Genomic DNA, 21338 nt, shown 5'->3' with positions numbered 1-21338 from the left:
GCCGAAATGGCTGCGATCTGCTGGCCGATGTGAATGCGTGATGTATTGTGCAAAAAAATTCCATCTCACACGGCATAAATAAATCCCTGCGCCTTGAATATGTGCGCAATATAAATTGCATAAAAAAATTTAAAAAAATCCTGCGCTTAGAACTGTACTCACGGAATACGCGCGATATAAGCCTCATATTGATTGATTGATTGATATGTCTCCGCAACAACAATGCATTGGTCTATATCTGGTTTACTGAGATCATCACCCTAAGTCTTCCTTGTTCTCTCCTAGCCGTCTTCTCCTATGTAGCACGTGCTTTGCACATTGACTGTGAACTCGCCTGTTCCTGTCAGCGCATCCTGCTGCCTGGGCCCCATTTTTCTTGGAGCAAGTTTGGCAGACGTTAGCAAAACTTCCCCAAAAATATACATCAAGGTGCAGTTTCTATGTTGTATCCATCAAGACTATCCCCAGGATAACCTGCTAGAGCCATATTTCTGCATGTAAATCACAGCAAGTACTGACCACCAACTCTGGCTGGTCGCCGGCTTTCGTTGCCATGGTGACAGTGTAAGTGAAGGCCTTGCAGTCACCAGTGATGGTCACGTCGACGTCACCAAGTCCCTGGATGAGGCTGAGGGTGTCGCGTACCACCTCCACTTCCAGATCAGGGACCACTGTGATGGCTGCCAATAGTAATTTGATGAAGTTATTCATTTACATAGAATTGGTCACTCAGACACTTTAAATTAACAAAAAGTCAAACTCCTGGACTGTTTTTTCTCGTAACATCAATTGTCCTGGTACCTCGGTACATTGTAAATCGTATTGCACTTTCTCACTGAACTAGATATGTGTTTGCTAATGCCATGTGAGGTTTGAGGCAGTGAAGAAGTTACCCTGTGAGGTCTGGCCGTTGAAGGTGACGGTGAAGGTGTCTGCGATGGGCTTTGAGGCCTGGTTCTGGCGACTGTTCCTCACGCGCAGAGTCTGGCCTCCACTGCTGACACTGAACGTCGCCTGGTTGCTGCCCGACCCTGTCCCACCCGACACCTGTCACACACACACACTTGCTTATCACCCTGCCCGACACCTGTCACTCACACACACACACACACCTGCATATCACCCCGCCCGACACCTGTCACACACACACACACCTGCTTATCACCCCGCCCGACACCTGTCACACACACACACCTGCTTATCACCCCGCCCGACACCTGTCACACACACCTGCTTATCACCCTGCCCGACACCTGTCACACACACACACCTGCTTATCACCCCGCCCGACACCTGTCACACACACCTGCTTATCACCCCGCCCGACACCTGTCACACACACACACCTGCTTATCACCCCGCCCGACACCTGTCACACACACACACACACCTGCTTATCACCCCGCCCGACACCTGTCACACACACACACACACCTGCTTATCACCCCGCCCGACACCTGTCACACACACACCTGCTTATCACCCTGCCCGACACCTGTCACACACACACACACCTGCTTATCACCCCGCCCGACACCTGTCACACACACACCTGCTTATCACCCCGCCTGACACCTGTCACACACACACCTGCTTATCACCCCGCCCGAAACCTGTCACACCTGCTTATCACCCCGCCCGACACCTGTCACACACACACACACCTGCTTATCACCCCGCCCGACACCTGTCACACACACACACACCTGCTTATCACCCCACCTGTCACACACACACACACACACACACACACCTGCTTATCACCCCGCCCGACACCTGTCACACACACACACACACACACCTGCTTATCACCCCGCCTGACACCTGTCACACACGCACACACAAACACCTGCTTATCTATCACCCCGCCCGACACCTGTCACTCACACACACACCTGCTTATCACCCCACCTGTCACACACACACACACCTGCTTATCACCCCGCCTGACACCTGTCACACACACACACACCTGCTTTTCACCCCGCCCGACACCAGTCACACACACACACACCTGCTTATCACCCCGCCCGACACCTGTCACACACACACCTTCTTATCACCCTGCCCGACACCTGTCACACACCTGTTTATCACCCCGCCCAACACCTGTCATACACACACCTGCTTATCACCCCGCCCAACACCTGTCACACACACACACCTGCTTATCACCCCGCCCGACACCTGTCACACACACACCTGCTTAACACCCCACCCAACACCTGTCACACACACACACACACACCTGCTTTTCACCCCATTCGCTCTCTTTCATCACTTAATCGGAAACTAAAGTACATGTAATTGTTAGTGCGATTAATAGACCTTCTTACATGACTTGTTTATCAGAACTGGACTTTGTTACATGACTTGTTTATCAGAACTGGGCACATATTCAGGAAGGCTACGACAGGGGTTTTGTCGGTACGAGAAACAGAAAACTTCCGATAACCCCCCTATCGTGGAACGCATTCTTCTCGTTCTGACTTTTTGTGGACGTCAGCCTTTTCAATCTTAAAGGTCCTTATCTACATTTTTATACATAAAAAGACATTTGACTATTAAAATGCTGAGTCTATTCCCTACAAATATCAAAAATACACCCCCCTTCGATCAAGAAGGACGAAGCAAGGGTATCCGTTTGAAAATTCATTGTAGTATTCCAGCATAGTAGGATATCCTTATTTGGGAAATGCTGAAGGCAAAACTCCTCTCGAATACCGTGCATTTCGTTCGTTTAAACAAAATCGTGGACAGCGCTCCAATATCCAGTGTCAAACTGTTGCTGTGACTGTGTAGGCGTGACTGCATGTCAGCATAGTGACATGAATTTGATTACCAGCTATTGTGTTTTCAGCGTAGCAATAGGGTCCGATATTTAGACGAGACAAGTATAATGCGACGAGTCGAAGACGAGTCGCATTATACTTGTTCGAGTCTAAATATCGGACCCTATTGCTACGCTGAAAACATAATAGCGATTATATAGCTGTTATGACCTTGATTTGTTGTTCCAAACTTACAAAATGACAGTTTTTGCGTCAATGCGTTGATCTCAGGTTTTGATAGCAGACAAACTTCTTACGCGCATCATGTTCGCGCAGACATGCACACCGCTACACGCTTTCTGACTTTGGAAGAAAAAAACTGACTCCAAGTGCATTCGATTTCACAACACAGTTGTTGAAACAGCTTTTTAAGTTGTCAGTGTATGCTGTTGTCGATAGAAACATCGCCGCGTGGTACAGATGTGTAAACCGGAACCATGCGTCGGCCATTTTTCTCAATATGCTTTTGGATATTGAGTAAAATGGCCGACTTCGGCAGCAATATGCATTGATGATCTGGAGAGACCATCCAATCACAGCCCCCGTATTCCCCCACGTGTTCATCAGAATAGCTATATTGGTCGATATTTTTAGGCAAAGCACATGTTCTCAGCAAATAGAAAACAAAATATTGGAATTGTCAGAGACACTACCCAAAAATAAAAACTTTTTTTTACATATATGTTTTTTTCTATAACTTTTTTCTCTATGGTTCTTTCATCATCTGACTTAACTTTTTATCGAAATCTAACCATAAGATTATTGAAAAAAAGCAAAAATGTAGACGACCACCTTTAAGTCCGATCTTGTGAAAAAAGCAGATAACGCGACCTTGCAGCAAATACAAAACCACAGGTCCAACAACTAAACAAGCAAAGAAAGACACACACACACACACACACACACACACACACACACACACACACACACACACATACATACTCAAAGAAGCTTACACACACGCACACGAACACACACACACACACACACACACACACACACGCGCGCGCGCGCACACAGACACACACACACACACTCACAGGCAAACAAGCAAATACATCCACACACTTCATTGCACGGAAATATGAAGGTTGGGGGGGGGGGGGAGAGTGACAGAGAGAGACAAAGAGAGAGAGGGGGAGAGAGAAAGAGAAACAGAGAGAGAGAGAGAGAGGGGGAGACAGAGAGACAGACGAACATAAATAATGTGTGTGTGTGTGTGTGTGTGTGTGTGTGTGTGTGTGTGTGTATGTGTGTGTGTGTATGTGTGTGTGTGTGTGTGTGTGTGTGTGTGTGTGTATCTGTGTGCAAGGCCACTGACCGAGGCGAGAGGGACGGTGATGAGGCCGAAGGTGTTGCCACACAGGAAGGGGTCCACCTCCACGGTGTAGTCGCCAGCAGACCCCGTGACGTCCACGCCGCGGATGAAGGCACTGTTGGGGCGGGCCTGGGGCATCCGCATTTTGGGGGCGATGTCTGTCACACATCACAAGCAGTATTGTGTAGGTCAGGTCACACAAATATCATCAGCTTCAACCTGACACTGACATGCAAGATATGCAGTTACCAGCACATAATGACTGGCAGAAATATGACATTACCATATATATAGGAAAGTTGGTCGTCGTTTGGTTGCACGGGGTCTTTGCTAGGGAGGCATAAGACACCATGCAGAAGACAACAGTCAATGCCGTTGTGGCGATCTGATATTTCTCTTGGACCAGCATTCGTATTTGGTCATTACTTTGCATATATCCTGTCTGAGATTTCTTTTAAATGTTTGCACATGCGCAGTAACCGAATGAGAAAGTTGGCCAAGGGAGACACTTGTGATCGCTACAGCTGTGATACATGAAGAGCCATTGGAGGTGAGTGTAAGAGCACTCACTGACGTCAGAGACGGTGGTTGCCCTGTTGAGGACCACGTGGTCAATGAAGGTGTCGTGCTCAGAGCTGCTGTCCCGGTTGATGCCCAGCATGTCTATCTGGTAGGCCGTCTTGCTCGGCTGCTTGGTTCGCACCAGTGAGTAGATGTCCTCACACGTGTACCGCCACCTGGTGTCACACACACACATTACCTGTTGGCTCACACTCCTAACACAAACGAGTCATGTCTACCATCATCACTATTGAGTCGAAACCCTTCTGTTTGCTAGACGAGACTTGATACATACATGTACCATGTAAACCCAGGTTACCCAGTGGCTGACCTGTGGGGGCACTGATATTCAGAACTACACAATGCCTTCATTTTCTGCAGTAACCCTTTTATTTGCTGGTTAAAAGGGTTTCAAACATACACCGCCTTCTCAATAGACTCAAAATCTGTTTTAAAATCTTCTTTTTCTACAATGAAAGCTTGTTTGCATTCCGGGCACTTCTGTCTACTGGCACTCCGTATAAGAAAGTAAAGATTAAAAGAAAGTGTGGAGCAGAGAGATATGATGTGATGGACTCACATGGTCATCTGTGAGGTGGGCACGCTGATGGTGAAGGAGATGTAATCGGACAGCACGTCGGGGCTGTCGTGGTACAGGAAGCGCACCCACACTGACGTCACGGGGCCCTTGTGACCCAGGCACAACTGTCACACACAAACACCTACATTGTAAGCATCACCCACACCACCACACAGGGGAGCACGCACACAGACACCTACATTGTAAGCATCACCCACACCACTACACAGGGGAGCACGCACACAGCCACCTACATTGTAAGCATCACCCACACCACTACACAGGGGAGCACGCACACAGACACCTACATTGTAAGCATCACCCACACCACTACACAGGGGAGCACGCACACAGCCACCTACATTGTAAGCATCACCCACACCACTACACAGGGGAGCACGCACACAGACACCTACATTGTAAGCATCACCCACACCACTACACAGGGGAGCACGCACACAGACATCTACATTGTAAGCATCACCCACACCACTACACAGGGGAGCACGCACACAGCCACCTACATTGTAAGCATCACCCACACCACTACACAGGGGAGCACGCACACAGACACCTACATTGTAAGCATCACCCACACCACTACACAGGGGAGCACGCACACAGACACCTACATTGTAAGCATCACCCACACCACTACACAGGGGAGCACGCACACAGCCATACATTGTAAGCATCACCCACACCACTACACAGGGGAGCACGCACACAGCCATACATTGTAAGCATCACCCACACCACTACACAGGGGAGCACGCACACAGACACCTACATTGTAAGCATCACCCACACCACTACACAGGGGAGCACGCACACAGACACCTACATTGTAAGCATCACCCACACCACTACACAGGGGAGCGCGCACACAGCCACCTACATTGTAAGCATCACCCACACCACTACACAGGGGAGCGCGCACCCAGACACCTACATTGTAAGCATCACCCACACCACTACACAGGGGAGCGCGCACACAGACACCTACATTGTAAGCATCACCCACACCACTACACAGGGGAGCACGCACACAGCCACCTACATTGTAAGCATCACCCACACCACTACACAGGGGAGCACGCACACAGCCATACATTGTAAGCATCACCCAGACCACTACACAGGGGAGCACGCACACAGACACCTACATTGTAAGCATCACCCACACCACTACACAGGGGAGCACGCACACAGACACCTACATTGTAAGCATCACCCACACCACTACACAGGGGAGCACGCACACAGACACCTACATTGTAAGCATCACCCACACCACTACACAGGGGAGCACGCACACAGACACCTACATTGTAAGCATCACCCACACCACTACACAGGGGAGCGCGCACACAGACACCTACATTGTAAGCATCACCCACACCACTACACAGGGGAGCGCGCACACAGACACCTACATTGTAAGCATCACCCACACCACTACACAGGGGAGCACGCACACAGACACCTACATTGTAAGCATCACCCACACCACTACACAGGGGAGCGCGCACACAGACACCTACATTGTAAGCATCACCCACACCACTACACAGGGGAGCACGCACACAGCCACCTACATTGTAAGCATCACCCACACCACTACACAGGGGAGCACGCACACAGCCACCTACATTGTAAGCATCACCCACACCACTACACAGGGGAGCGCGCACACAGACACCTACATTGTAAGCATCACCCACACCACTACACAGGGGAGCACGCACACAGACACCTACATTGTAAGCATCACCCCCACTACTACACAGGGGAGCGCGCACACAGACACCTACATTGTAAGCATCACCCACACCACTACACAGGGGAGCGCGCACACAGACACCTACATTGTAAGCATCACCCACACCACTACACAGGGGAGCGCGCACACAGCCACCTACATTGTAAGCATCACCCACACCACTACACAGGGGAGCACGCACACAGCCACCTACATTGTAAGCATCACCCACACCACTACACAGGGGAGCACGCACACAGCCACCTACATTGTAAGCATCACCCACACCACTACATGCATATATGTGTAGAGAGAGAGAGAGAGAGAGAGAGAGAGAGAGAGAGAGAGAGAGAGAGAGAGACACACACACACACACACACACAGAGACAGAGAGACAGAGACAGAGAGACAGGCAGACAGTGGTACAGACAGACAGAGACAGAATAGGGAGGCAGAGGTAAAGGAAATCCACGGACAGACAGACAGATAGACAGAGAGCATGCAGACAGACTGTTGCCCAGACACACGAGCATCTTTGCTGAACACAATCACAGCTGAGCAAAAGCGAACAAGACTACGTGAGTCCAACAGCCCCAGCACCCCAGAGAGACTGGTCAGGGCGGTAACTGACCGTGCTACTGGAGGAGTCGAGGTAGTAGCCCTCGTCCTCGCCCTTGTAGTACAGCCGACCGGGGTTCATGGCGGAAAAGCGGCCACAGAAAGGCTCCTCGTCACCCGTGCGTGTCCCCGCACACATGTCCGTGCTCTCACAGTCCATCAGCATCTTGCCGCTCGACAGTTTGCTGTGGCACCGTACACCCGCCATCTCCTCCAGGGCGGACTTCACCTGGGTCAGGAAGGACACCTTACTGTGCTACGTGTATTCAACCTGGATGTGTGCCACTAATGATGTCTCGTCGAAAGCAAGCGCCAACAATGTCTATATGGCTTTGAAGATGTACGCAGGTCACATAAACTTTATCATGTACATTGATCAACAATACGTTTTCCAGACGAGATTTCAAAGTGGAAAAAGTTGAAGACTAAAACTGCGATTTTTCCGATTATCAGATACAGTACTCTCTCATTGAAGAGCTGTCTTTCTGTCCTGTGTCTCTTTGTCTCCATTGTTGATGAGAAAAGAAGTGCTTCAACAGGAAAACAATTTTATAGGTCTGTCATAGCTTTTGGGTCCATATCATGGCGACCTGATTAATAATAGTGTTCTAGTTACGTTTTTGTTGATAGCACTGCCGCTGACATAAATGGTCCGTTTAAAATGGTCCAAGTAAAAAGCAGGAAAGCAAAGAGAGCAAAAGGTTACGGACCTGCCCGGTGCTTGCAGTGATGGAGAGAGGGCTCGAGATGGCGCCACCAAACTCCAGGCGGAAGTACTCCAGGGTTGCTTCCCCCTGGCTGCTGGTGCTGACACTGACGGTTAGCTGACCCGCTGCCCTCGCCGCTTGACCCGTCATCTCATCTACATCGCCTGCACATACACACAGCCACACTCTTCACTCTCATCTTAAAGTGCAGTGTTCTTGACCCGTCATCTCATCTACACTGTCTGCACACACACAGCCACACTCTTCACTCTCATCTTAACCTTCACCGGATCACGCGTTGGACTACACAGTCCGGATGATGTGGGTCGTGTACGACCCATACTTTCTAAAGAAGGATTCAATGTAAAAAGTATGGATCGTACACGACCCACACCATCCGAATTGGGAGAGCGTGCAATGCAGGCAGGCGTGTGTGCATGGAGACAGGGAGAGCGTGCAATGCAGGCAGGCGTGTGTGCGTTGAGACAGGAAGAGCGTGCAATGCAGGCAGGCGTGTGTGCGTTGAGACAGGGAGAGCGTGCAATGCAGGCAGGCGTGTGTGCATGTAGACAGGGAGAGCGTGCAATGCAGGCAGGCGTGTGTGCATGTAGACAGGGAGAGCGTGCAATGCAGGCAGGCGTGTGTGCATGTAGACAGGGAGAGCGTGCAATGCAGGCAGGCGTGTGTGCATGTAGACAGGGAGAGCCTGCAATGCAGGCAGGCGTGTGTGCATGTAGACAGGGAGAGCGTGCAGTGCAGGCAGGCGTGTGTGCGTTGAGACAGGGAGAGCCTGCAATGCAGGCAGGCGTGTGTGCATGTAGACAGGGAGAGCGTGCAATGCAGGCAGGCGTGTGTGCATGTAGACAGGGAGAGCGTGCAGTGCAGGCAGGCGTGTGTGCATGTAGACAGGGAGAGCGTGCAATGCAGGCAGGCGTGTGTGCATGTAGACAGGGAGAGCGTGCAATGCAGGCAGGCGTGTGTGCATGTAGACAGGGAGAGCGTGCAATGCAGGCAGGCGTGAGCATGGAGACAGGGAGAGGAGCGAGGCGTGCAGAACGTACCGAGGGCGGCAGGGAAGGTGACGGTGTAGGTCCGGGATGTGCCGGTCTCCGTGTCGCTGACCGACACTGTCTGGCCAGCCAGGCTGGGCAGCGCGTTGAGGGCTGTGGCCAGCGCCTCAAAGTCTGTGCTGTCCACTGTCAGGGGCTCTGTGACAACACCAGGCTCGCTTAGCCATACACATCGGCAGTCATATACATGTACATGCCAACTCTACAGTGGCTCTGTGACAACACTCAGGCTCGCTTAGTCATACTCATCGTCAGTCATGTATATCACAACCCTAATTTCAGTGGCTCTGTGGCTCTGTAGGAACATGAGGCTCGCTTTATAGCCACATTCACACTCAAACAGACCATAATAGTATATTACCAACACATGTCCCAGTTTTTACCAACTGGTCCTTTTTGGGCATTTAACTGTTATAGTCAGGCAGTCATCGACGCATACTAACCCACACCTTGAAAGTTCGTATCGTTCCATATAAATAATAAACATCTGATTATATGTATGAATTTTAAACTTAAAAAGCACGAGGGTGAATGTGACTTCAGGGGCGGATCTAGGGTTTCCGCCCCCCCCCCTCCACACACACACACACACTCACAAAAGAAAACAAAAAGTTGTGCCTCTTAGTGTTACTAAACGAGTTGTCTATCACAAACGTCCAAAGCCTTGCGATGTTTGCGGTCGAAAGACGCATCTTTCTACTACGGCATAGTTACGTCCCTTGCTTTCATTTTCGTTTAACAGTGCACAGTGAGCACGAAAGAAATCAAATTCGTGGAAACTGAAAGCTTGTGGCAGGGAACCGAAGAGAGTGTACATACCGTCAGTTTTAAGTGTACTAGTGTTTTTTTGTTTTTTTTAAAGCTGATGGCGATGCCGAAGCGACCTCCATTTAAATCTGCCCGCGATGCAACTAGCACAAAGAAACTAAGGGCTTTCTTCTCTCTATTATAATTATTATCATTCTTTTTCTATAGAGCTATTTCAGCAGATACCTACTATCAGCTGCACGTAACAACACCATGCGGACGTGTTTCTATTGGAGGGAGCGATAAACAATGAACACGTGTGTGTTGCGTGTGTATGAATGCGTGCGTGCATTCCAGTGTTTGTGTGCGTGTATGTGTGCGTACGTGCGTGCGTGTGTGTGTGTGTGTGTGTGTGAGTGTGTGCGTGTGTGTGTGTGTGTGTGTGTGTATGTGTGTGTGTATGTATGTGTGTATGTGTGTGTATGTGTGTGTGTGTGTGTGTGTGTGCGTGTGTACCAGTGTAGGCGCCATCAAAGGCGACGATGAAGGAGTCCGTGAGGTCCCCATCCACCGTGATGACCTGCACTTCGCCGCTGCCCGTCACCTTGCTGCCTGGCGCCGTCACCTCCAGCCTCTGTCACAAGTCATTCACATCAGTACGTCATCACTCAGCATTAACCACGTCATCATGTCATGACCAGTCAGTTACCGTCCGTCACTAGTGGTCCACAAGTACGACAACCAAGACATCGACACACAAGTCATACTGTCATTACATATGCCAGTCATGATCATTTGGATTTTGCAATACGTCTAAAATGTCATTGCAAATATTAACGCGATTATTGCACAATAGTTAGTAGACTCATAGAACGTTAGGTCCCATTGCCTCATGGATCAACCCCCCCCCCCCCCCCCCCCCGCCATCCCTTGCTGGATCGGCTCATACGTCCTTAAGCATTTAACCATCGGGGGGTATCATTCTAAATCTTCCCTCTCTGAAGAGTCTGCCACTCTTGCTCTCTATTCTCTATTCTCCGACACAAGGGTGTTCTCCCCATGTAGCACATGAACCCGTGCACAGCTGGGTGTGACTGTCACTGACCTGGACCTCAGCCTGCACCACGGAGTCAAAGACCAGCTTTTGTGTCTCGGCAACGGCGGCGCCGGTCACGATAGAGGTGTATTGCGTCTCGTAGTGTCTGGCTGTCACCTCCACCCCGCTGTCCCCACTGCTGCCAGACAGCACTGACAGCTGGTACCTGCCACACAGTACAGTTCACGTGTGCATTTCATAGGTTATTGCCTTCTGAGCGTCATCTGTGAAGTTTTACGTTACAATCTTCATTACGTCAGCGAGATACACTAAGCGTACTGATATACGCGTACGTTTATTGAAGTTCTCATCAAAGACGCGTGTGCTGAACTACCGCTTGTTCACAAAACATGTGCAGACTTCAACCATCTTCTCACTTTGTAGTCCCTGCCAACTCCCCACACTCGCAATAAAGGATCATCAATATAGGGAGAGGATCAGAGGAAGAAACCGACAGCACCAACACTTACGTCTCATCCTTCACCAGGGTGACCGAGCTCGACTCGGCTCCGTTCCCAGCCCACGATGATGACGTCACGGACACCTGCAAACCCCGGCAATAGAAACGTTACGTTTTCTGTGGATTGTGGCAGACTGTCCCAGCTCCTGTTCCCTGTGTGTCCCCCAACCACCCTCGCGATCAAGGAACTGAACTGAACAGAACTGAACAGAACTGAACAGAACTGAACTGAACTGAACAGAACTGAACTGAACTGAACTGAACTGAACTGAACCGAACCGAACTGAACTGAACCGAACTGAACTGAACCGAACCGAACCGAACCGAACCGAACCGAACTGAACTGAACTGAACCAAACTGAACCAAACTGAATTGATGCTTCTCTTCTCATTAGTTAGCGAAGTACACCTGTATTGCTTGTCGTTTCCTGCACCTCCTCACACACCAAGCTATGGTTCAGACGTGGCTTCTTCCTTTTGCCATTGTTCATACCAAAAACAACAAGAATAGCTAATGCTTACTAGACTCGCCTTCGTCATGTCCGATTACAGTGGAACTCCCCCTTTTAAGACTCTCCAAGAGAAGACTTCCTCCCCTTTATGAAAACGACCACCCTATCCGATAGAAGACTCCCTCCCTTTATGAAAACGACCACCCTATCCGATGGAAGACTTCCTCCCCTTTATGAAAACGACCACCCTATCCGATAGAAGACTTCCTCCCCTTTATGAAAACGACCACCCTATCCGATAGAAGACTTCCTCCCCTTTATGAAAACGACCACCCTATCCGATAGAAGACTTCCTCCCCTTTATGAAAACGACCACCCTATCCGATAGAAGACTCCCTCCCTTTATGAAAACGACCACCCTATCCGATAGAAGACTCCCTCCCTTTAGGAAAACGACCACCCTATCCGATAGAAGACTTCCTCCCCTTTATGAAAACGACCACCCTATCCGATAGAAGACTCCCTCCCTTTATGAAAACGACCACCCTATCCGATAGAAGACTCCCTCCCTTTATGAAAACGACCACCCTATCCGATAGAAGACTTCCTCCCCTTTATGAAAACGACCACCCTATCCGATAGAAGACTCCCTCCCTTTATGAAAACGACCACCCTATCCGATAGAAGACTCCCTCCCTTTTAAGACACCCGACCGCCGATAAGACGTACCTCCACCTGTTAAAACCCTGTTTTTTAGACATAGACATAGACATAGACATAGAAAACTTTATCAACTCAAGATAAGAAACTCGGGTGTGGTGTATCACAGCATTACAACGTAAAACATAAGACTTAAGAACATAAAACAGTAATATTCCTTTCATATCTCCTTCCCACCACCGTCTTTATCCTGACATACTCAACATCCACCACATTTTGAAAAAAGAGATTTTTTGTTACAAGAACCATAATAATTACTAATTTTCAGGAAGTCATCACCTAGCCAAGACTAAAAGACCTCAGACACTAAGCTGTGACCAAATCAAACAATTACATCCCAACTTGAAGAGCTCAAGTCTTATTTTCTTGATAGCTCAGTGGATATTTTCAGTGGAAAAAACGATCTCTAGCAAACATTTTCATGCTGTGACTAGATAGAAACTTTGGTAATGTCTGCTGATTATCAACACCTACAATTGTGTATAATTTGGAGGCTTTTGCTCTGAAAAAACTTCAACGTAAAGGTTTTATGAACATGACCCCGCTGTGAACAAAACTAGGATCATCATAAAGCCCTTAAAGTGTGCAAAGTTTTAAAGTAGAGCTTTAAAAACACCTCGAGATAATGTCAACGTTAAGGTTTTTTTATGAATCGAACACAACCCCGCTGTGACCCCCAAATTTGATGATGAGGGCCAACGAAACTGGGATCATGACGGGAGATTATCTAACACTAGAAATGTGCAAAGTTTAAAAGCTCTAGCTCTAGCTTCAAAATCATCCGAGATAACCTCAACGTAAAGCTCCATACTGACAGACACTGCTCCCTACTAAGACTCATCAATTACTCAGGTGAGTCAAACAGTATGACTGAGACTCAAAAAGACCCAAAACATATCTTTCAAATATGCAGAATATTTAACAAAGAAAGAAAGAAGCATGGGTCAAGCAAGCCTACCAGTTCAGTGGCGGTGACGGGGTCTGTCAGTGTCATCTGGCTGATACTGCTAGCCTTGAGGTAGAAGCGGAAGGTGCCGTCCTCGGGGGCTACAAACACGCCTTCTAGCTTTGTCACGTGGTTCGTGTAGTTCACCGTCTCGTAGTATGCCTCGTCCACGCGAGATGTACCGCCCGAAGCCCAGTTGGCCGAGGTGTAGTCTGTGGTACCGTTCACCACCGTCATTGTCAGACCGCGGTTACCTGTTACACAGGGACATCACGATCACGTCATGGTTCATCACATACTTCAGGTGACATCCCAATCACACCATGGTTACCTGTTACACAGCGACATCACGATCACGTCATGGTTCATCACATACATCAGGTGACATCCCAATCACACCATGGTTACCTGTTACACAGCGACATCACGATCACGTCATGGTTCATCACATACATCAGGTGACATCCCAATCACACCATGGTTACCTGTTACACAGGGACATCACGATCACGTCATGGTTCATCACATACATCAGGTGACATCCCAATCACACCATGGTTACCTGTTACACAGGGACATCACGATCACGTCATGGTTCATCACATACATCAGGTGACATCCCAATCACACCATGGTTACCTGTTACACAGTGACATCACGACCACGTAATGGTTCCTCACATACATCAGGTGACATCCGAATCACACCATTGTTACCTGTTACACAGTGACATCACGATCATGTCATGGCTCATCACGTCCATCAGGTGACATCACAATCACACCATGGTTACCTGTTACACAGTGACAACGGCTGTTACCAACTCGTTGACCCCCTGGTAATGGCCCACTAAAACGTGAGACCAGCGCATCAGATTCATCAAAGTACATTTTCATAGACGGTATAACGAACAATGACGTTCGCTGCAAGACTTACCTGCGTGCACGGCGGGAGTAGAGGCAGGATTAGCAGGTGTTTGACAGATGATAGCAGTGGAGGAGATGGGGGTCTGCACATGGCACTCTGTGTCGCCAATGACCACACGTGGTGGGCTGTCCGTGTCGTCAAAATGCTGACCACTGACTGTCAGCATCAGCCCGCCCTCCTGGCTGCCGCTGTTTGCCGACAACCCCGAGATCTCTGTCGTGAGTAAAGTGAGGATACTGTATTGCATAGCCCCGACAACCCCGAGATCTCTGTCGTGAGTAAAGTGAGGATACTGTATTGCATAGCCCCGACAACCCCGAGATCTCTGTCGTGAGTAAAGTGAGATTTCTGTATTGCATAGCCCCGACAACCCCGAGATCTCTGTCGTGAGTAAAGTGAGGATACTGTATTGCATAGCCCCGACAACCCCGAGATCTCTGTCGTGAGTAAAGTGAGGATACTGTATTGCATAGCCCCGACAACCCCGAGATCTCTGTCGTGAGTAAAGTGAGGATACTGTATTGCATAGCCCCGACAGCCCCGAGATCTCTGTCGTGAGTAAAATGAGGATACTGTATTGCATAGCCCCGACAACCCCGAGATCTCTGTCGTGAGCAAAGGGAGGATACTGTATTGCATAGCCCCGACAACCCCGAGATCTCTGTCGTGAGTAAAGTGTATTGCATAGCCCCGACAACCCCGAGATCTCTGTCGTTAGTAAAGTGAGATTTCTGTATTGCATAGCCCCGACAACCCCGAGATCTCTGTCGTGAGTAAAGTGAGATTTCTGTATTGCATAGCCCCGACAACCCCGAGATCTCTGTCGTGAGTAAAGTGAGGATAGTGTATTGCATAGCCCCGACAACCCCGAGATTTCTGTCGTGAGTAAAGTGAGGATACGGTATTGCATAGCCCCGACAACCCCGAGATCTCTGTCGTGAGCAAAGTGAGGATACTGTATTGCATAGCCCCGACAGCCCCGAGATCTCTGTCGTGAGTAAAGTGAGGATACTGTATTGCATAGCCCCGACAACCCCGAGATCTCTGTCGTGAGTAAAGTGAGATTTCTGTATTGCATAGCCCCGACAACCCCGAGATCTCTGTCGTGAGTAAAGTGAGATTTCTGTATTGCATAGCCCCGACAACCCCGAGATCTCTGTCGTGAGTAAAGTGAGGATACTGTATTGCATAGCCCCGACAACCCCGAGATCTCTGTCGTGAGCAAAATGAGGATACTGTATTGCATAGCCCCGACAACCCCAAGATCTCTGTCGTGAGCAAAGTGAGGATACTGTATTGCATAGCCCCGACAACCCCGAGATCTCTGTCGTGAGCAAAGTGAGGATACTGTATTGCATAGCCCCGACAACCCCAAGATCTCTGTCGTGAGCAAAGTGAGGATACTGTATTGCATAGCCCCGACAACCCCGAGATCTCTGTCGTGAGCAAAGTGAGGATACTGTATTGCATAGCCCCGACAACCCCAAGATCTCTGTCGTGAGCAAAATGAGGATACTGTATTGCATAGCCCCGACAACCCCAAGATCTCTGTCGTGGGTAATGTGAGGATACTGTATTGCATAGCCCCGACGACCCCGAGATCTCTGTCGTGAGTAAAGTGAGGATACTGTATTGCATAGCCCCGACAACCCCGAGATCTCTGTCGTGAGCAAAATGAGGATACTGTATTGCATAGCCCCGACAACCCCAAGATCTCTGTCGTGAGCAAAGTGAGGATACTGTATTGCATAGCCCCGACAACCCCGAGATCTCTGTCGTGAGCAAAGTGAGGATACTGTATTGCATAGCCCCGACAACCCCAAGATCTCTGTCGTGAGCAAAGTGAGGATACTGTATTGCATAGCCCCGACAACCCCGAGATCTCTGTCGTGAGCAAAGTGAGGATACTGTATTGCATAGCCCCGACAACCCCAAGATCTCTGTCGTGAGCAAAATGAGGATACTGTATTGCATAGCCCCGACAACCCCAAGATCTCTGTCGTGGGTAATGTGAGGATACTGTATTGCATAGCCCCGACAACCCCGAGATCTCTGTCGTGAGTAAAGTGAGGTTTCTGTATTGCATAGCTTGCAGCGTAAAGCGGCGTCTTTCAAGGCGTTCACCCAATGTCAGTTACTTACTAGGACAACAGAAACTTCTTTTAAGGTAATTGCCCTGACGTGCAAATCTAAATAGATGCTCACGTTGCTAGGTTTGTGTTTGATAAAGCGGTGACGGAACATTTTGACGAAACAATACAAACAAATGTTGCAATAAGGTGACTGTTGTTCTGATGATCTATGAACGAACAATGAAATATTGTTGAAACACGGTCTAAAACTGTGTTAAAACTGAAGGGTTAAGGGAGGCCTACCAGTGTACATCTGGTACATGCCGATACCGTTGGTGTGCACGTGAAGCAAGGTGGGGTGAGGCATGGATCTGTAACACAAAGTTTCACAGTGTCAAAGCTTCACAAATATCCTTTTAGGGTATTAGAATGATTAGTTAACTGCAAATAAAAATAAACAAATCCAAATTTTGATTTGGTTCATGATATCTGTTACCGTTAACATCAACACTTGTCGAACAGTGCGAATAAAGCATGTTCCATTAGTTGTATATGTTGCATCAAACTTAGCTTGTGGTCACTGACAACGTACCCTCCATACTTGCCCTCCACGAGGAAGCTGATGTTGTAGTTGCCAATGTAGTCGTTGTCAGGTTTGCACTTAAAGTACCCGTCATCGTGAGCAACACCGTTCGAGTCGTTGTACAGGTTCAGCCCATAGCTGTCGCGAGAAAATCATGGATCATATTATGCAGTCATGCACAGACTAAAAACAGACAGATTGGCAAAAACGACGCCAGACAGAAAGATACACACTAAATAACAATCATGATGAAAGAAGCCAAGCTGGCAAACACTCATACACACAGATCAGTATGCGAATACAACACGTGCATTCTCACAAACCACCCACTCTCCCTAGCTGCCACCCGAATATCTGTCTGTTTGGTTGTCTGTCTGCTGCTTACAGATAGTATCAGTCAAATGCAAATTCTCTTTCTCACTCTCTTTCCTGCTCGCTCGCTCTCACTCTGTGTGTGTGTGTGTGTGTGTGTGTGTGTGTGTGTGTGTGTGTGTGTGTATGTGTGTGTCAGTGTGTGTGTCAGTGTGTGTGTCAGTGTGTGTGTCAGTGTGTGTGTGTGTTGGTGTGTGTGTGTCAGTGTGTGTGTGTGTTGGTGTGTGTGTGTTGGTGTGTGTGTGTGTCAGTGTGTGTGTGTGTGTGTGTGTGTGTGTGTTCTCTGAAATAAAAGCAGGACCAGGGAAGTAAGCTTACAATTGATCAGTGGCTATGTCCTTCACGTCACAGATTTTACCAGCAGCCCAGAACCTGCACAAACAGCAAACTTTTCAGTAGTCACATATATGAATGCTCATATTACATACGTGAACGATTATCTGTATTTCAACAACGAGAGTGTCCGAACACGTTACACACATATTACATCATACTTAAAAAGGGGAGGAATATGTGTACACGTCTACAATATTGGAACCCCAAAGGAATACATGACTAATCGGAACCATCTCCTTTTGCACCATCAGAGAAATCCCGGACCTAGATTTGAGATTTAAACTTTTATTTTCTAATTATAATTATACCAAAAAAACACAATACGTGAGCATAACACTTTTCTCGTGTGTTGTTGTTGTTTGTTTTCTTCCTGTTTTATTTTGTTTTGTTTGTAAATAACCAAAAGAACGTGGGTTACATGGAAACGCGCCCCAAATACAGTTGACGTTCACACGGGACAGCACCATGAGACTCACTTGGTGATCTTTTCTGTGCGTGAGTTCTGACTGTTCAAGTTGCTTCCATAGCGCGAGGTGAACATCTTGGCGTCCGCCGTCAGCAGGGTGCCTGTCACAGTCACGTACACTCAGTCACAGTTCAGTGCTCACACACCGCTCACTCCACTCGCTTTGACACCCGCTCACAATGTACTCTACACTACTGTCCGCTGTCAGCAGGATGCCTGTCACAGTCTCGTGCACTCAGTCACAGCTCAGTGCTCACACACCGCTCACTCCACTCGCTTTGACACCCGCTCACAATGTACTCTACACTACTGTCCGCTGTCAGCAGGGTTTTTGTTTGTTTGTTTGCTTAACGCCCAGCCGACCACGAAGGGCCATATCAGGGCGGTGCTGCTTTGACATATAACGTGCGCCACACACAAGACAGAAGTCGCAGCACAGGCTTCATGTCTCACCCAGTCACATTATTCTGACACCGGACCAACCAGTCCTAGCACTAACCCCATAATGCCAGACGCCAGGCGGAGCAGCCATGCACTAGATTGCCAATTTTAAAGTCTTAGGTATAACCCGGCCGGGGTTCGAACCCACGACCTCCCGATCACGGGGCGGACGCCTTACCACTAGGCCAACCGTGCCGGTTGTCAGCAGGGTGCCTGTCACAGTCTCGTGCACTCAGTCACAGCTCAGTGCTCACACACCGCTCACTCCACTCGCTTTGACACCCGCTCACAATGTACTCTACACTACTGTCCGCTGTCAGCAGGGTGCCTGTCACAGTCTCGTGCACTCAGTCACAGCTCAGTGCTCACACACCGCTCACTCCACTCGCGTTGACACCCGCTCACAATGTACTCTACACTACACTACTGTCCGCTGTCAGCAGGGTGCCTGTCACAGTCTCGTGCACTCAGTCACAGCTCAGTGCTCACACACCGCTCACTCCACTCGCTTTGACACCCGCTCACAATGTACTCTACACTACTGTCCGCTGTCAGCAGGGTGCCTGTCACAGTCTCGTGCACTCAGTCACAGCTCAGTGCTCACACACCGCTCACTCCACTCGCGTTGACACCCGCTCACAATGTACTCTACACTACACTACTGTCCGCTGTCAGCAGGGTGCCTGTCACAGTCTCGTGCACTCAGTCACAGCTCAGTGTTCACACAACGCTCACTCCACTCTCTTTTACACCCGCTCACAATGTACTCTACACTACTGCCCTAACTATACTTTAAACAAAAGTGGACACATCAGTCTAACCAGGTTAGATTTTCCTTTTCAATATTTCAGCAAACTGCCTTCTTCATGATGTTATTATGAAAGTATGGAATGACGGCACGTGATGTATATAGCCTACGTGAAATATCTTGTGGTATCACTACAGTGGTACCTGCGATACCAGGCCCCTCTGATTAAGAGGACACGTTTCAATAAAGGACATTTTCGTTTGCTGATTTGTCAATCATATTGACTATAATATGTCTGTTTTGAAAGGCCACCTGCAATTTATGGACAATTTTTGCTAATCCCTAGGGTGTCCTTTCAACACAGGTTTCACTGTATCATTCAAACTTCAAATCCCACTGGATGGATGGACTATCTTATTGGATTTTGCTGTATTGAATGAATCAGATATGGTGAGGTATTCGTAGATACATTCGTCAAAAACTATGGTTCTTTGTTGTCTTTTTACATTTAGTCAAGTTTTGACTAAATGTTTTAACATAGAGGGGGGAATCGAGACGAGGGTCGTGGTGTATGTGTGTCTGTGTGTATGTGTGTTTGTGTGTGTGTGTCTGTGCGTGCTTATGTGTAGAGCGATTCAGAGTAAACTACTGGACCGATCTTTATGAAAGTTTACATCCCCGGACGTTTTTTTCATTTTTTGGATAAACGTCTTTGATGACGTCATATCCGGCATTTTGTAAAAGTTGAGGCGACACTGTCACACCCTCATTTTTCAATAAAATTGATTGAAATTTTGACCAAGCAATCTTCGACAAAGGCCGGACTTTGGTATTGCATTTCAGCTTGGAGGCTTAAAAATTAATTAATGACTTTGGTCATTAAAAATCTGAAAATTGTAATTAAAATTATATTTTTATAAAACGATCCAAAATTACATTTATTGTATTCTTCATCATTTTCTGATTCCAAAAACATATAAGTATGTTATATTTGGATTAAAAACAAGCTCAGAAAATTTAAAATATAAAAATTATGATTAAAATATAATTTTCGAAATCGATTTAAAAACAATTTCATCTTAATCCTTGTCCGTTCCTGATTCCAACAACATATAGATATGATATGTTTGGATTAAAAACACGTTCAGAAAGTTAAAAAGAATAGAGATATAGAAAAGCGTGCTATCCTCCTCAGCGCAACCGCTACCGCGCTTTTCTGGATTGTTAATGTCACTGCCTTTGCCACGAGCGGTGGACAGGTCTTGCGGAAAAAATGCCTTCGACTGAGCTTGACTAAATGTTGTATTTTTGCCTTACGCGACTTGTTTGTTTTATTTCAATGAAACTTATTTGGTTTATTCAATGAAAGGAAAATATATCCTGGGGTCGAGACAGAGGAGGAGAGAGGGGGGAGAGAACAAGAAGAACAATTCTCTATTTAACGAGGGTAATAGAGTAAGCAGTGATCTGCTTTTTTACATCTGGCCCTCGCCCTAAAGAGGGACTAGTCTAAAATTGCTAGAGA

The 21338-nt window shown here is 48.1% G+C and overlaps 1 protein-coding gene across 1 annotated transcript in view; it reads right to left on the bottom strand.

The window, feature by feature from the left end:
* Window positions 1-21338, bottom strand: part of LOC138973141 (fibrocystin-L-like) — a 112498-nt gene that overhangs the window by 63151 nt on the left and 28009 nt on the right. Inside the window, exons 6-22 of the mRNA XM_070345808.1 lie at window positions 18635-18725; window positions 18141-18194; window positions 17460-17588; window positions 17171-17238; window positions 14805-15008; window positions 13881-14122; window positions 11761-11834; window positions 11300-11456; window positions 10711-10828; window positions 9439-9585; window positions 8381-8541; window positions 7684-7899; window positions 5291-5415; window positions 4720-4886; window positions 4153-4307; window positions 894-1047; window positions 520-680 (exon numbers count right to left, since the gene is read on the bottom strand). Of these exons, the coding sequence (XP_070201909.1) occupies window positions 520-680; window positions 894-1047; window positions 4153-4307; window positions 4720-4886; window positions 5291-5415; window positions 7684-7899; window positions 8381-8541; window positions 9439-9585; window positions 10711-10828; window positions 11300-11456; window positions 11761-11834; window positions 13881-14122; window positions 14805-15008; window positions 17171-17238; window positions 17460-17588; window positions 18141-18194; window positions 18635-18725 (2423 nt within the window). The remainder of the gene's footprint in view (window positions 1-519; window positions 681-893; window positions 1048-4152; window positions 4308-4719; window positions 4887-5290; window positions 5416-7683; window positions 7900-8380; window positions 8542-9438; window positions 9586-10710; window positions 10829-11299; window positions 11457-11760; window positions 11835-13880; window positions 14123-14804; window positions 15009-17170; window positions 17239-17459; window positions 17589-18140; window positions 18195-18634; window positions 18726-21338) is intronic.

The sequence above is a fragment of the Littorina saxatilis genome, linkage group LG8 (genome assembly GCF_037325665.1).
Source record: "Littorina saxatilis isolate snail1 linkage group LG8, US_GU_Lsax_2.0, whole genome shotgun sequence".
Classification (NCBI taxonomy): domain Eukaryota; kingdom Metazoa; phylum Mollusca; class Gastropoda; order Littorinimorpha; family Littorinidae; genus Littorina; species Littorina saxatilis.
The sequence above is the reverse complement of the archived record's forward strand: the minus strand, read 5'-3'. Positions and strand labels throughout refer to the sequence as shown.